This window comes from Triticum aestivum, chromosome 3A (assembly GCF_018294505.1).
Source record: "Triticum aestivum cultivar Chinese Spring chromosome 3A, IWGSC CS RefSeq v2.1, whole genome shotgun sequence".
NCBI lineage: Eukaryota > Viridiplantae > Streptophyta > Magnoliopsida > Poales > Poaceae > Triticum > Triticum aestivum.
The window spans coordinates 477,032,135-477,047,904 of NC_057800.1; the positions used below are offsets into that span (position 1 = coordinate 477,032,135).

Here is a 15,770-nt window from a genome sequence, read left to right on the forward strand (position 1 = left end):
ATGATATTTCCTCAAGTTCCTTAATGCACGCATGCCGAATTTCATCAGACACCATATTTCATCATGCATTTCAAATTCTTCATATCATATGTTAAATGCGTGTATGAACTACAAGATATAGGGGGGCATCTCCATGATTCTACTCTACAACGTGCATTTGCTATTCAAAGCAAATTCCTAAAATATGCACATCTTCAGGGGGAGTTCTTCTATATCTTGCAATCAAATTCCTCAATATCAGTATTTAAACTTCATATATTTATCCCCATTAAAAACTTAACCTATATTGTCATCAATCACCAAAAGGGGGAGATTGTAAGTGCATCTAGTGCCCCTTAGTGATTTTGGTGTATTGAAGACTTATAGATTAAGGGACTAATGTGTTTGTGAGTGTACAAATGTCTATGAGGAGTTTGATATTTACGATGAAAGTCGACCCCTAAAAATGAATGTCTTCAGTTGAAGACTTTGGTTTTCTTGAAGACTTTGAAAGTGAAGAAATTGGTGTGACCTTGAAGACTTGATATTCATGCGAGGAATATGAAGCGTGAAGACTTTTGTTTTCGTAGTTTCATTTTCTCTTTCTTGAGTCATAGGAAATACCATACTGTTAAAGGGGGTCGAGGTAAAACTAAGGAAAAGTTTCCAAGTGATGCTCATCTAAAAAATCCTACAACTACCCAATCTTTTCGAGTGAAGCCATTGGAAATCTCATATAGTTCAGTCAATTGCTTCAGTGACAGAGACGAAGATCTTCTGTTCTCTGAGGAATTTGTTCTGACTAAGGAGTTAGAAATTCGCCAGTGCGGATTGCCTACAAGTGAGGAACAGCCCTGAGGAGTTTGATACTCAAATATCCGACTGTTGTTGTGCTACGCGCCAGCTGTTCCAAAATATTTACCTACCTAACTATCATATCATTGAAGGGCATTTATGTCTTATCATGTTGGGCTGTTCCCTAGGCTATAAATAGCCGCCCCCTACAACCACTAGTTTGTTGGCTGCTCCGAGAGAAACTGACACTTGTCATTGAGAACATCCCATCCCCTGAGGATTTTGAGCCAAAATCATCAAGTGACGAAAAACCCAAACCCAAACACCTACAAACCCAAAGTGATTGAGCATCACTGAAGAGATTGTTCCTGTGTGGAATAGACGCTTATTACCTTTGAGGACCGTGCATCCTCCTGACGGTTAGGCGTCATGGTCTAGAGCATCCAAGAGGAAATTATGGGTCGCCGAGTGACCGAGTCTGTGAAGGTTTGGAAGTCACATGAAGACTTACCACGAGTGATTGGGAGAGGTCTGTGTGATCTTAGGTCAAGGAGAATACGGTGAGAACTGTGTGTCCTCAGGTTTAAATACCTAGCCACTACAACAAAACGTACGACTGTCACAACATTTGGAACTGGTCTACCAAATCATCGTCTTCACCAAGCTACTGGTTCTATTTCCTCAACCCTTTCATTTCCTCATTCTTGTGTTGAAGTACTTGATTGTTACTGTTTGAAGACTTAGACTGAAGACTTTCTCAATTTCCTCAATCCTGTCTCTTCAGTCAGTTTGTCTTCAGCCTGCTTATCCTGTTTACGCGCTACTTGTACTCTGTGCTTGTTTTCATTCCATCATGATGACTATGCTTCTGTTCTATTATGCATGCATCTGAGTACTTATTCCGCTGCTAAGTAGTTCATTGCTTAGGAATTTCCTCACCTAGAATTTCCTTAGTGACGAATTTGTAAAAATCGCCTATTCACCCCCTCTAGTCGATATAATGCACTTTCACTTTCCTCAGTAACTCAACACTTGCAAATGTCTGACCCACTTGGAACTCTGGTTTAGCAGGTCTTCTTCTCTAAAACATTTGAAATTCAGCTTAACCTTATCTTCACCAGAAGAAGGCAAACACATGTCCACATCTTCAATAGGATCATCAGGTTCTTCTTGGACTGCTAAACCTTTACCTTTATCACAATCAACATTTCTGTCAAACAGGTTATCATCATCTTGCAGATCAATATCTGAATCAACAAGTTGTGGATTGGAATCTTCATCAGAATCATGAATTGCTGAATCACCAACTCCATCTTCTGCATCCATGTTTAAAACCCTACAGGTTTTCCTTCTGCCCCTGAACTCAAATTGAAATGTATGAATATAATGTCCTGGCTGAGGAGGACCTGGTATGTACTCCTCTTCTTCTGACTCTTCCTCACTTTCTGCCTCATCCAATTGATCTTGCTCAGCCTGCTCCTGTAACACCTGCACTTGCTCAACATTTTCCTCTTGCACTTGCAGTTGATGTGACTGCTCCTGTTCCACTTGCTCCTTCTTAGGCCTCAGGCCACTGAATTTGGCCAAAGGAGGATCCTCATCATCAGATTAAACTGGAATAGGAGAAATATATGACCTCATGCTGTCATCATGATCAAGAAATATCTGTTGGAAATGGTTCCCATTCAGAACACAATCCTTCATGTTCTCTGTCATTGTGTTTTGCCCTAACTTAATTTCTCTTAAGCCATTCTTATACACTATCAGTCCAGGAACACACCAGTAAGCCCTGATCCTGCCCTCAAACTCATACCCTATTTCCTCCACCAGACTGGCAACAACTGTAGGTGTCCAATTATCTATATCACAGTTGTCATACCAAATGGAGTGGCCCTTGTGGTAATCCATATGCTTGCCTGCACATAGGAAATAGCCACCATGTATGACCTCAACAGAGAAGTGGTTGCTTAGGGGTCCTGCAAAATAATGGAAATGACAAAATGTTCAGACAGCCAGTAATAACAGTGGGGAAGAGACAATGTAACTGCACAATGACACAACCATGCTATTTGAGAGCATCTGATCTAGGAAATTGACACAATGTAACTGCACCAGCCTAACAAAACTGTCAATGTTCAGACAAAAATGTTCAGACAGTAATAACAAAACCATCAATGTTCAGACAAAAATGTTCAGCCACTTGAAGACATGACCCAACCATGCTATTTAATAGCATCTTTGCTACAAATAGCTCAGTGTAACTGCACTAGTCTAACCAAAATGTCAATGTTCAGACATGTTCAGAAATAGATAATTTAGACAGGTTCAGACATTGAAAGTTTAGATATTCCCAGAACAAAAGCATGGAATTCATGGCATATCCAGTAAACAAATGTATGATCTTTCATGTCCAAAAGCATGTTCTTTTAGGGGATCTGGCAAACAAACGGTCATCTCATTAACAAAACAACATATGGTCGACGCATGTAACCTAATTGAAGCTAACATTTTCAGCCAAAATAACAGGGCATACCCTTTGCCTAACAAATCGAGCAATCAAAACCTTATTTACCTCTGTACAACCATAGGTTCATCTACGAAGAACCTATCGAAAGGCCTCATGAAACCCTAATTTTGATCTGCCACTAACTTCACCATCCACGGCTAAAACCCTACATGTGCACCCCATCCGTGACAAAAAAGAGGGCAAAGAACCCTAAACCCTACCCCATATGCGCAATTGAGTCGGACGCGCACTCTTTCCCGGAGCTAAAATGGACAGATCAGGCAGAGAAGGTGGTGACGACGGCGACGTACCATATAGCGGCAGCAAGGCATGCTCCTCACGACGGGAGGGAGCGAGAGGGACGTCACGTAGGCCCCTACCAAACGGAGCAGACGGCGGCGGCTCGACGTCCGACGACGAGCTCATGGCAGTCGTCGCCTCAGTCGGCCTCGTCGGCAAGCTCGAGGTCGCACCTCGGCAGCGACGACGAACAGGGGAGCAGAGCAGAGCAGAGCAGGGGAGAGCAACTCGGTCTGGTCCGACCAGGTGGGATATTGTTTTATTCCCTGGCGATTTTCCACCCCCCCCCCCCCCTCCCAATTCCCCCGAATCGATCGGCCCAGAGCATGTGCTGATGAGTTGGCGGTCAAAGCCCGCGTGGACGTGCCAGTCAACCGCCAAATCAGCACGTACGTAGAAGAAAACATATATTGGACCGTAGATGATCACCTGAGACAAGTTCAGTGACTGTATTTTGGGTATTTGTAAGTACGAGGACTAAATTGGCCAACGCGACGAGTATGAGGACCTCCAGTGAATTTTTCTCTTTGCAATATAACAATCCTATGGAGCTAAACCAGCGAACCAGGTTTGCTGGACGCAGCTTCGGTGCCTTAAAGGCACCTGCGTTTGGGTCACTGACATGTGGGCCAGCCATCTGTTGAACCCACATGTTATAGACATAAAGGCACCTGCCTTAAGGCACCGAAGCATAGTTTGGTTCCTTGTGTAGCTACATGCTGCATTGCATGGGGCGTCCTGGGTGAGCCTGGCCTGATTGGGCTGATGCAAGGATGAGCAGAGATGGGTGTTTGGTGGACTTGCATGATATTCCTGCACCACGAGCAGGTTTTTCTGAATTTTGCTGGTCTTGCCTGATCATTGTTTGCTAGCTACTTTAGCGACAGATGGCTAGTACGTAATCCATTCATGACCAAAATTGCACTGCTCCATTAGCTACATCGCATACTTGAACTGAAACAGAGGAGATGGATCGACCGAGTTGCGCAGACTCGACCGATGTTGCCGCGAGTCACCGTGCAAAGTCACTGATCGTTTTCCTTCAGTGAGAAACGCGGTGACGCAGCAGCTCGGGGCAACGAGATCCGGAGCTCAGCGGCTCCAGACGGTGGGACGACGACGGCAACAACGATGCTTGGTCGAGGACGGCGGCGGCGGCGACGCTTGGTCGAGGACGGCGGCGGCGGCGACGCTTTGTCGAGGACGGCGGCCGCGACGGCACTTGGTCGAGGACGACGACGGCGGCGACGCTTGGTCGAGGACGACGACGGGCGGCGACGCTTGGTCGAGGACGACGACGGGCGACGACGCTTGGTCGAGGACGACGACAGCGACGGCACTTGATCGAGGACGACGGCGGCGTCGCTTGGTCGAGGACGACGGCGGCGGCTACCCTTGGTCGTGAACGACGACGGCGACGACCAACACTTGGTCGAGAACGACGGCGGCGCTTGGTGGAGGTTGAACGCGAACAACGGGGTTTGACAACGACGGCGGCGGCACCGCTGGTTGAGGACTACAGTGGCGGCGTTTGGTCTAGCGGCGAAGAGATAAAAGATACGGAGTAGAAGAAAAGCGAACGAGCCAGAGCCTGCATGTGAGAAACGCGAGAAACTTGCGTTTCCCTCAGCCTGGCTGGGAGGCCTCCTTTTGCATCCACGGACCAGGCTCACAGGCCCATGCAGCCTACCAAACCTTCCAAGTTTTGCATGGCAGGTGCGAGCCACATGCAAATCAGGAAACCAAACACCCCCTAATTGAACCTTTTCACTGCTGGTATGCACCACGGAAGTGCGTCAGGACGCGGCTAGTTTGCCTGTGACAAGAACGCATGCTATCGTGCGAGTCTACCAATATGTTGCTGATACAGATCTGAATTGTTGATTATTGGACAGTGAAGAACTACTAGAGGCAAACATGCACGTGAGCACTTCATCGATAGTAGTACCATTTTACACAAACACTATGCGTAATGCATAAGGTCATACATCACAAACTCTTCTTAATACTAGTTTAGAGCATCTCCAACATCCGCGCTATATAAGCGCTACGCTGAAAAATCAGCGTTTTTTGCGTGCGCGTTATCGGTCCGGGCGCTCCAGCGGAGGCGCAACAATCGCGCGCGCGAGACATATTTAGTTCAGCGCGCGGGTCGAAACGCCATCGTGCACCGCTTATTTGCTGCGCCCGCTCCCGCGTGCTGGACTCTCGAGCGCTCGCTCGCAACTCTACCCACCCCATCCATCCGCGGCGCCGCCGCCGTCCGCATCGCCCGGTGGCCGTTCCGGCGCTTTCCCGGCCTATCCTCGCGCCGCGGCAGCTTCCTACGCCTCCCTCTAGTCACCGCCGCCCCTCGCGCGCGGCGGTGCTCCGACGAACAGTACGCGGCCGCTCGGTACCCGCAAGGTGTTCGATAAAACGCCCGCAAGGTATGTATTGCTCAAACTTCATGAATTTGGTTCAACTTCCGAAGAAGAATTTGATATGGAAGAGGAGGAGGATCTTGCAATGATCCTAGCTATGCACATCAATAAAAAAACCGAAGCACGGTGGTTCGGTTATGGGTCTGCAGAAAATTTGGAGGGATAAGATCGATGCCCACAACAGATTGATCAGGCATTATTTTGCGGAGAATCCCACATACCCGGAGTCGTACTTTCGTCGCCGGTTTAGGATGAGCACCGAGTTGTTCAGGCGCATTACAGAGAAACTAGCGAGCCATGAACGGTTTTTTCAGCAAAGAAGGAATGCCGCCGAAGAGCTCGGGCATAGCACCTTTTTCAGAAGGTGACAGCCGCTTTGCCTATGCTCGCATACGGTATCCCGGCTGATCTAGTTGATGATCATTTGGCTGTGGGTGAGAACCAAGTCATCATGTGTGTCAAGCGCTTCGCAGTCGGAACTGTCCAAGTGTTTGGTCAGGAGTATTTGAGATCTCCTAATACAGAAGACGCCGCAAGGCTATTGGAGATGAACAAAGCTCGCGGCTTTCCAGGTATGTTTGGGTCAATAGATTGCATGCATTGGAGTTGGAAAAATTGTCCAAAGGCATAGCATGGGCAATTCCATGGCCAAAAAAAAGGGTTCCACTATAATCCTTGAAGCGGTGGCCGATCAAGAGACTTGGATTTGACATGCATTCTTTGGAATGCCTGGATCTTTGAATGACATCAATGTTGTCAACCGGTCACCACTGATGAATAAGATTGCAAATGGTGATTTGTCACCGATGCAGTTTGTAGCAAATGGCCGTACATACAACTATGACTGTTATCTTGCGGATGGCATCTATCCAAAGTGGCAAACATTTGTGAAGCCGTTGAAAAAACCGAAAGGTGAGAAAAATCTTGATTTCCACAATGCTCAAGCGGCGACTAGAAAAGATGTGGAGAGAGCTTTTAGGATTTTGCAAGCTCAATTTGCTATTGTGAGAGGACCGGCTAGATTTTGAGATCAAAAAATGCTTTGGTACATCATGCACGCTTGTGTGATCATGCACAACATGATCATCGAGAATGCGCGTGGCCAATAGTAGACTACTCTCAGTATGAGCTCTTGGGACATCCCGTGCGAGTGCGACGGAGGGTGAAAGGGTGGCCCGTTTTTGTTGCCTTCTATCATGCTATTCGACGTTTCGCAATGCATAATGATCTTCAGAAGGATCTCATTGAGGAGTGGTGGACATGGAATGGACGACAAAAAGCATCATGATTTGCGCGTTTGATGTTGTATTGTTGAACTACTTGTTGTGTTATTGCACTATTTGTTGTATTGAACGATAAACTGTTTGTTTGAGTTGTAAAAATGAAATTAAACTATTTATTGTTGATTTATTTTGTTTGTGTTTGATCTTTTTCTTGTGTTTGGAATACATATGTTGTTTGTGCGAGAGTCGCGCGTTGTATTTTTGCGCGCTACTGAAGCTGCGCGTGTTGCATTTTAATGTCGTTGCTGGAGTCAGCGCTGCCCGCCACGTTAAACCAGACGATGAACACGCGGCAAAGTAGTTTTTAGCGCGCGGCGTGTTCGACGGCTGTTAAAGATGCTCTCATACCTTAGAAGTCACAAACTTGAGAGTAGGTTTTGTGATTTGTCAGATGCTCCCTGGTGCGAAAGAAAGTTGCAGACAAACGAAAGCTAGTAGTACCGCACTAGGAGTACCTCTTTAATTATAATTTATCTATAATATATACCAAATTGCTGCATACTCAGCATCAATCGAGTCCAAGTTAGAAATTTTAGAGACTGCTAGTGCTAGTACAACTTGGTTTGTTTCTGAAAATGCTGTGTGGAAGTCCGATACCTGAACCAGCAGAGTCGGCATAGCAAAAAAAGTGCCAAAATCATGTACCCGGGATCCGGCATCTCCACCTCGGCAACCCCATCATCATCCGTTCGTCCTCCCATGTCCCATCCCTACCGCTACCGGCTACCTCATCGCCGATCTCGTCACGCCATCGCGCCCATCGCCCCGCCGCCGAGTTCTTTATATTATCAAAAGTCTAGCCCTCCGCGAACCACCGCGAGGTCCACGCCGCGGGCGAGCCGTCCAAATCCGCGCGATAAGAACCAAGCCAGCCTTGCTGTGCCGCCGTTTCGCCCTTCCGCTGCCGCACCACCTCCTTATATAATACACCAAAGAGAATGGTGCCGCTCCGCTTATACCGCCACCTGATCCCGCAACTGGCAGCTGCAGCCAGGTCGCCCTCCGCGCCCAAGGCCGCCGCCTCCTGCGCTCCCCGCCGGATCCCGCCACTGCCGGCCCTCGCAATGGCGGCCTACGGCACCGGTGTTTGCGCGGACAGCAAGCTCCTCTTCAGGCAGCTGTTCGAGAAGGAGAGCTCCACCTACACCTACCTCCTCGCCGACGTCGGTGACCCCGAGAAGCCCGCCGTGGTGAGCGCAACTCCCTGGCCTGGATTGGGTGATGTTTGGAGTAATTTTGGTTGGTTGAATGCAGTTGGGTAGATTCTTTTTTTTTTGACGAAAAGATGGCCATAGGGCCATATTTCATTGATTAAATCAGAAGGAGAAATACAAATTGCAGTAGAGCTACAGTTGGGTAGATTCTTTTGAGTTGGATGCCAACTCAAGTACCAAAAGTGTCTGTTGAACTTGAACTGCTGTGGAATGTAGATACCAACTTTAGTTTGTCCAATTTCTCCAAATAGGCTCAAGGCAAGCATAAGTGAAAGCAAACTTAGAAGCCCTCTTCCCTATCCATGTCTTTATGAAAAAACATACCATATTAGCAGGATAAGCTCTTGGCTGGATCAGAAGCATTTGTGTCTTTGAAAGATGAACATGACTCAGGAGCAACTAGTGCCTTCATAATTTATGGATTAAATTTTGAGCTATGCTTGTTTGCATCTTTTCAATCTCCTCCCTGACTTTTTTTTTGTTGCTACCAGTTGATTGACCCTGTTGACAGAACAGTTGATAGAGATCTCAATCTTATCAAGGAATTAGGCTTGAAACTCATCTACGCTATGAATACTCATGTACATGCTGATCATGTCACTGGAACAGGACTAATAAAAGTAAGCACCTCTGGACTTCTCCAGATGTTTCATTGAACTTCTAGGAGTTTCAACATTTTTGTTCTCTTTGGTAATACATGGTCAGCTGATGGAATGTCTGTCAGACTAAGCTACCAGGAGCCAAATCTGTTATTTCAAAAGCTAGTGGAGCAAAGGCCGACCAGTCTGTTGAGCACGGGGACAAAATATACTTTGGGAAGCTTTTCCTTGAGGTAGAGCACAATTTTAATATGCAATTTTGCTTCATGTGCTTCTTTCATCTAGTAGTTACTATATATAAATTGCAGTTTCTGTATGCCGCAATATTAGCACCAGGGTCTCCAGTGTTTTTTTTTTGAAAAGGGGAAAGACCCCGGCCTCTGCATCATCATGATGCACACAGCCAACCAGGGTCTCCAGTGTAAACAGCTAATCTGAATTACAGAGAACACCGAGTTCTTCTGTTTGATTGTCTTTAAGAAGCTCCTTAAAAGGTCAACATGGTTACAAATATCGCATCCTAAATAACCTAATTACCTAAAAAAATAGCAAAGCTGGCAAAAAAAAAACTACCAAAGTAATAAGAAAACTAAGGGGCCAAACTAAACAAACAAGGTTGAGACCAAGATAGTGCAGCTTGATCTCACAGGGTTTCATGTTACAGTTTTCATTGTTTAACTATGCCGTTTTTCTTATACGAGCAAGACGATCTACTGTTCTGCCTGCAGTAAAAGTTAGAAGAGCGTGCGATCTTATAGGTTGAACTATATGAAAACGAATTACATTTTGTTTGTAGAAAATGAATAATATATGTGGTATGGATTTTAGCAAGTGTGTTTTTACGTAAGTGCTTTGTCATTATTGATTAATCAATGAAGGAATTGTTCTCTATTACTATTGAAACTTACTTTTAAGAATGTATTGCAATTGTGACATACCCAAAGCTGCTAAAGTATAAACAAAATGTGCAATCAAGTGCTGGGAAGAGCAGCACTCAAATTATTTATGTTGTGGTTTGTCCTTCAGGAGGGCAAATGCTCTCATAAAGCTAGCTGATCAAAGCTACTAGTATTGGTAGATATGAGTATGACCAAATTTACTTTTAAGAATGTATTGCAATTGTGACATGTCCAAAGCTGCTAAAGTATAAACAAATTGTGCAATCAAGTGCTGGGAAGAGCAGCACTCAAATTATTTATGTTGCGGCTTGTCTTTCATGAGGGCAATGTTCTCGTAAGGCTAGCTGATCAAAGCTACTAGTATGGTAGATATGACGAGATTTCTGATAGCAGAAACATTGAAATTCTTTCCAGGTGCGAGCTACTCCTGGCCATACTGCTGGCTGTGTGACTTATGTAACAGGTGATAGTCCTGATCAACCCTCACCAAGGATGGCTTTCACTGGGGATGCCTTAATTATACGTGCATGCGGAAGGACAGACTTCCAGGTAATATTGTGACCACACTCACTTCTTCATGACCTGGAAAACAGGAAAGTCAATCTTATGTAAAAGCCAGAAAAAACAGGAAAACCATATCTGAAGGAAACTCTTCATCAAGAGAAAAGTGTTAATGGTGTTTTAGAGCTAAAGACTAGTTTTTAGGCATTGAAATTCATTGTCTGTTATGCTCCATAGTGGTGGTCTGTGAGTGAGACATAAGTTCTGCTTGCACGTGGATGTTTGAACTTTGAATTTTAGAGAAATTCTGATTGGCCACAGGTAATTGCTTTTGTATTGATAGTTTGTTTTATTCCGTGTCATTCCAGGGAGGAAGCTCCGATCAGCTGTACCAATCAGTGCATTCACAGGCAAGTACTACATGAAATCTTGTATTGTACCCCCTCCGTTCCTAAATATTTGTCTTTTTAGATATTTCAAATGGACTACCACATACAGTTGTATATAGACATATTTTAGAGTGTAGATTCACTCATTTTGCTCCGTATGTAGTCACTTGTTGAAATCTCTATAAAGACAAATATTTAGGAACGAAGGGAGTATCATACAGACAAAACTGCAATATAATGCATGGATTTAATTAAATTATGCAAGAAGACTTTTATTGATCTAGCAGCCTCTGCACCAAGTGGATGCACACAGCCCAATGGATCTAATAACTAACTGAAGACTCTATTCCCAACAGATTTTCACTTTACCGAAGGATACCCTGCTTTATCCTGCCCATGACTACAAAGGTTTCACGGTAAGTGGCTTACCCAGCATCTTTAAATTTTGGCTACCAAGTTGCTAGTCGCTTGAGTTATACTATTTGCAGGTAACTACTGTCGAAGAGGAGGTTGCCTATAATGCCCGACTATCAAAAGATAAGGTACCCGCTAATTAGGCTAAAATTCCTTAAAAACATTTACCCCATAAAAGGTGTCGGTTCGTCCATAACTATGCATTGCATGTTCTGTTTGCAGGAAACTTTCAAGACGATCATGGAAAGTAAGTACCTGTCTGTCCCCGTTTAATAGAGTACATGAACACCTGTGTTCGTTTCCGAGAATGCTCACTTACCAGATCGACCTGATCTAATCCTAATTTCAATTCTTAAACGGAAGCTGAATTGATCGTTTACCCTGTCTCTCCTTTGGCAGACCTGAACCTGTCTTACCCAAAGATGATCGATGTCGCTGTACCTGCCAACATGGTTTGCGGCTTCCAGGATCCACCATCGAAGGTCTGAGGTGTTCCAGCTGAAGCAGCTTTGCAAGTGGCGGTGCTCCTGCTCCTGGTTGTTGTGAAGTCAAGATCAGATCAAGAGGGCTTGCGGCTGCGTTGTACATGAAATAATTTGTCTGCGTTGTACATTAAATAATTTGTTGGCTGATGCGGCCTCTGTCTCCGTTTGACTTTACCGCCTGATCATCATCATATATCAACGAGAAGAAGACAGTTCGTTTATTTAGAAACAATAGAAACTCGTGTATTGGCTGCTGCTCCTTCTCGTGTATTTATTCCCTTTATATTTTTTTCAGACAAAAGGCTCGTTGTGCTGTAGTATCTCGTCAATGACAACACTGAAGCAGAAAGCGCATGCCCGAAAGCTTAGTGCTGTTTTTGTAACCAAGCTGAGCTGTACTGAGCTGAGAAGAACCACGTTGCCAACGATCCGAACACGCCAATCTATACGGTCTGATTGCTTGGAAGCTAAGACGAGCGACACGTTTTTATGTGGTCGCAAGATTTAAGATTTCTCTCGAAGCAGAAACCTGACACGTCATTTTTACAGACACCTACTGCCTGTCGTGAGAAACGATTTTGCGAATGAAAACCGTGCAAAGAGTACTAAATTAGTGCGTTCTTTTTTTCAGGGTTATAAATTATTTATTTATTTTAAACATCTCACTCATATATACATGCATATGCACTACTATGAACGTATACACGCGCACCCTGTCTCTATGAGCATCTCCTAAAGAATGAGCCGACACATCATCTTGAGATTTTACAAAGTCATCCTAAACGTCTCGTAATTGACGAAAACATCTTTTTTCACTGAACACATATCGTTAAAAATCTTTAAATAAATTCAGGATAAATATAAGCATCAGCGCAACAATGCATGATACAAATTCTGAGTTGGTTTGACAACGAACCTCACAGGCTGGGCAAACGCCAGCGTTAACAAACACCAACGTGCCAAGGCGACGACGAGTAGCTAGTTGTCTCCATCTCTCCCGCGTCTCGATTCCCCAACCCAGCACCCGAGCAAACCCTCCCCACCGCCCGCGCCATGGGCGGCGAGATGCCCGGCACCGACGACGAGGGCCACTCCGCCCCCGCCCCCGCCTCCGCCTCCGGATTCCCGCCGTCGGCACCGCCGTATTATCAACAGCAGCAGCAGCAGTACGGCACCTTCGGGGCCCCGTCCGCTTCCGGCGAGTTCCCGCAGCCGGCGGTCGGGTTCCCCCAGCCCGCTCCGCCGCCTGGGTTCCGGAACTATCCGCCGCCGCCGCCGCCGTCCTACGCGGTCTACCCTCCTCTGCAGGCTTATTCGGCCGCCGCGCCCTACTACGCCCAGGGCTACCAGGCCGTGCAAGGTACGGGAGAAACCCCTGTCGCGCGATCCGATCATTTGCTTCTCTGTTGATGCGTACGATGAGAATGATCCGTCTTACCCGCGCTGCCTTTTATTGTTGCTGGACAATTTCTCTTGTGTTGTTCATTTACTGCAAGTTGCAAGCCTTTGGAGAAATCAGGAGTAGAACAAGACCTGTTGACTGTTGTGCCTATTTCCTATTGTCTGAACCGGAGAGTGGAACTGGAATGAAACCTGAAAAGTGGTATACGAGTTTCATCTCACATACTAGATCATTGGATAGGTTAGGTTTTCACATAGTTTTTTCTTTAGCAAACTGGCAGGAGCTCTGTGTTTTCTAGTAGGAGTGGAATAAACACATCGGAAGGTTGTTTTCCAAGGGGAACAAACCCAAAATAAACACCAAATTCCACATGCCGACAAGTCCCAGAGCACTCTGCATTCCGCACTAACCGCTAGCCAGGTATGCAAATAGGAGTATTGTATTAGGAGTTTCTTACTCCTGAGATACCTGAATCTAGGGTTCTGCTCTTATGGGGTAACCAGGCATATACTTTCCTCGGTGTCTTCCTGTGTACCCAAATTTTAGGCTTCACGTGCCATTTTGTTAAGTTAACGACTCTCAACATAAATGGATCTTAATCTCATTTTGGAGAGTCACTACTCATTCGTGTGAGACACACGGTGCTCAAGATTGTGATAATTTTTTGAGGGATCGAGTCTTTTCACCATCACTACTTCCCTAATTGCAATTAATGATATTAGCCATGTCTTTGAAGAAGCTTTGGAGGCTCCAATGTCCCGAAGACTTAAATTTAGTTGAAAAAAAATCAACATACAAGAACATACAAATAGATCAACTAAGAAAATAGTTAAGCAATAAATGGGTTTCTGTAGATCAAAGTGAAGTTTACAAAGGAACCTGATGGTGCTACTGTCTGATATATGTTGTGCAAAAACATGATTCAACATAATTTTGCAGAGCAGTACAATTAAGAATGTCATGGAATCCTTAAATCCATACACCTTTGGGAAAATATAATAAAATGAACAGTTAAATTTGAAACTTTGCTCCAACTTGGCTTACTCATTTTATCACGTTGCTGTTTCTTAGGTTATATACCTGTTGTTGAAGGAAGACCTGTGAGGATGCGACGCCTTCCATGCTGTGGCCTTGGCATGGGTTGGTTTCTGTAAGTTTCTCTGAACATTAATTGTTTTATTACATTGCATCTCAGAAACTTGGATTGGACCCTGAGAAACTGCTGCTTCTACTGTTTGGAAAAGGTTCATTATTGGCTTCTTCTTTGCTGCCATTCCGTGGTATGTTGGAGCTTTTGTTCTGATCTGCGTCCGAGTACACGACTACAGGGAGAAACCAGGATATGTTGCTTGTACTATTGCTGTAAGTCCTTTCTACCAGTGTCATCATCTGCAGTTTCCTAGTTACTGCCAGTTACATCAACATGCTTCCCAGTTTGCCTTGTGCATGGCTGGTGAACAACTCAATATCATGTTTCTTTTTATTCTGAGACTTCAGACTGTAGCTACAAATACAATAGCAGAATCCTGTTGCTTCATTATAACTGTAGCGCATATGATGGATGGCATTTACCTTTGAATATGGGAATCCAAATCAAAATACTAAATGCAGCTACCTAGTTGTGGGTTTTCAAATTGTGAAATGTCCTGAGCGAAAGAAGGATTTTGACATTGATTATAGTTTGGCAGCAAATTAATGATATGCTTTAATTATCCACCCAGAATTCATATTCCTACTCAACTAACAGTACAAACGTTCATGCACGTATTTAGCTAGCCGCTACATAGAAACGTTGAAGGAATTGTTAATCCCGCAAAATACATATACCACTACACATAAGCGATGAAGGATTTGTTGATCCTGTACAATATAGTAGTCATGGGAGGAACTTGGACTTACTGTGATTGAACTTTTTGGTGCCACATGCAGGCTTCACTTGCTGCAATTGCCATGTTGCTTGGTGCCACAAAAGGAGCGGAGGTGTGGTGAGCTGGATGTGATTATCATCGATTTGCTTATAATAGTACTACATATGTTCATTCTCCCTCTACTCTATCGGGTATTCTGATTTGTACATGTATGCGTAGAAAAGATATAATGGAAGGAGATTGGTTCACTATCATATGTGCTGTATGACATATAATCGTAGAATGATAGTATTTGTCTTCCGGTAAAAAATGTGCCTGTAGCTCCCGCGACTAGTATTGTGTTGATTTTCTTTTTGCGGGGTTAGTATTGTGTTGATTTTGGTTGTTTTCTTATCCTGCATTGGTGGGCTTTCAAGGACGGCCGTCGCTACTTGAGTATACTGGGCATTCCATGTTGTTCACGAGCTCAGTAAATAAGGAAAGTGAAAAACGGAAAACCGCGTGCTGTTGACATGGACAAACACATCTGCCTAGCCTAGCCCAGCCCAAGCACCCAAATATGGAAACCTTGTGGGGCCCTGGGATCCGGGTAGCAGACACGAACTCGGTCGCACGCGTCACCGTAATGATTACTCACAACTCGAGTCTAATTCAGAATCCGAGCAGCAGGCGTGATCGCCCGTAGGTGGATACACAGTATATATGTGTGACGA

General features: G+C 44.9%; 2 protein-coding genes across 2 annotated transcripts; both read left to right on the plus strand.

Annotated features, from left to right (window-relative positions):
- Window positions 1-7,937: 7,937 nt before the first annotated feature.
- On the plus strand, window positions 7,938-12,019 carry LOC123061718 (persulfide dioxygenase ETHE1 homolog, mitochondrial). Its single transcript, XM_044484936.1, has 9 exons — window positions 7,938-8,476; window positions 8,992-9,120; window positions 9,225-9,332; window positions 10,413-10,547; window positions 10,868-10,909; window positions 11,245-11,304; window positions 11,377-11,430; window positions 11,525-11,549; window positions 11,702-12,019. Exons 1-9 carry the CDS (start codon window positions 8,225-8,227, stop codon window positions 11,788-11,790), a joined length of 894 nt encoding a protein of 297 aa, XP_044340871.1. The 5' UTR covers window positions 7,938-8,224; the 3' UTR covers window positions 11,791-12,019.
- Window positions 12,020-12,706: 687 nt separating this feature from the next.
- On the plus strand, window positions 12,707-15,421 carry LOC123061719 (60S ribosomal protein L18a-like protein). The gene is made up of 4 exons (XM_044484937.1): window positions 12,707-13,147; window positions 14,261-14,339; window positions 14,434-14,551; window positions 15,119-15,421. The coding sequence occupies exons 1-4, from the start codon at window positions 12,841-12,843 to the stop codon at window positions 15,176-15,178; spliced, it is 564 nt and encodes a 187-aa protein (XP_044340872.1). The 5' UTR covers window positions 12,707-12,840; the 3' UTR covers window positions 15,179-15,421.
- Window positions 15,422-15,770: the final 349 nt, after the last annotated feature.

Coding starts and splice junctions, on each gene's coding strand:
- LOC123061718 (XM_044484936.1), top strand. CDS start 8,225: ATGGTGCCGCTCCGCTTATACCGCCACCTGATCCCGCAACTGGCAGCT. Junction 10,910..11,244: donor ACCAATCAGTGCATTCACAG/GCAAGTACTACA, acceptor TATTCCCAACAG/ATTTTCACTTTACCGAAGGA. Junction 11,550..11,701: donor TTTCAAGACGATCATGGAAA/GTAAGTACCTGT, acceptor CTCCTTTGGCAG/ACCTGAACCTGTCTTACCCA.
- LOC123061719 (XM_044484937.1), top strand. CDS start 12,841: ATGGGCGGCGAGATGCCCGGCACCGACGACGAGGGCCACTCCGCCCCC. Junction 13,148..14,260: donor GGGCTACCAGGCCGTGCAAG/GTACGGGAGAAA, acceptor GCTGTTTCTTAG/GTTATATACCTGTTGTTGAA. Junction 14,552..15,118: donor ATGTTGCTTGTACTATTGCT/GTAAGTCCTTTC, acceptor TGCCACATGCAG/GCTTCACTTGCTGCAATTGC.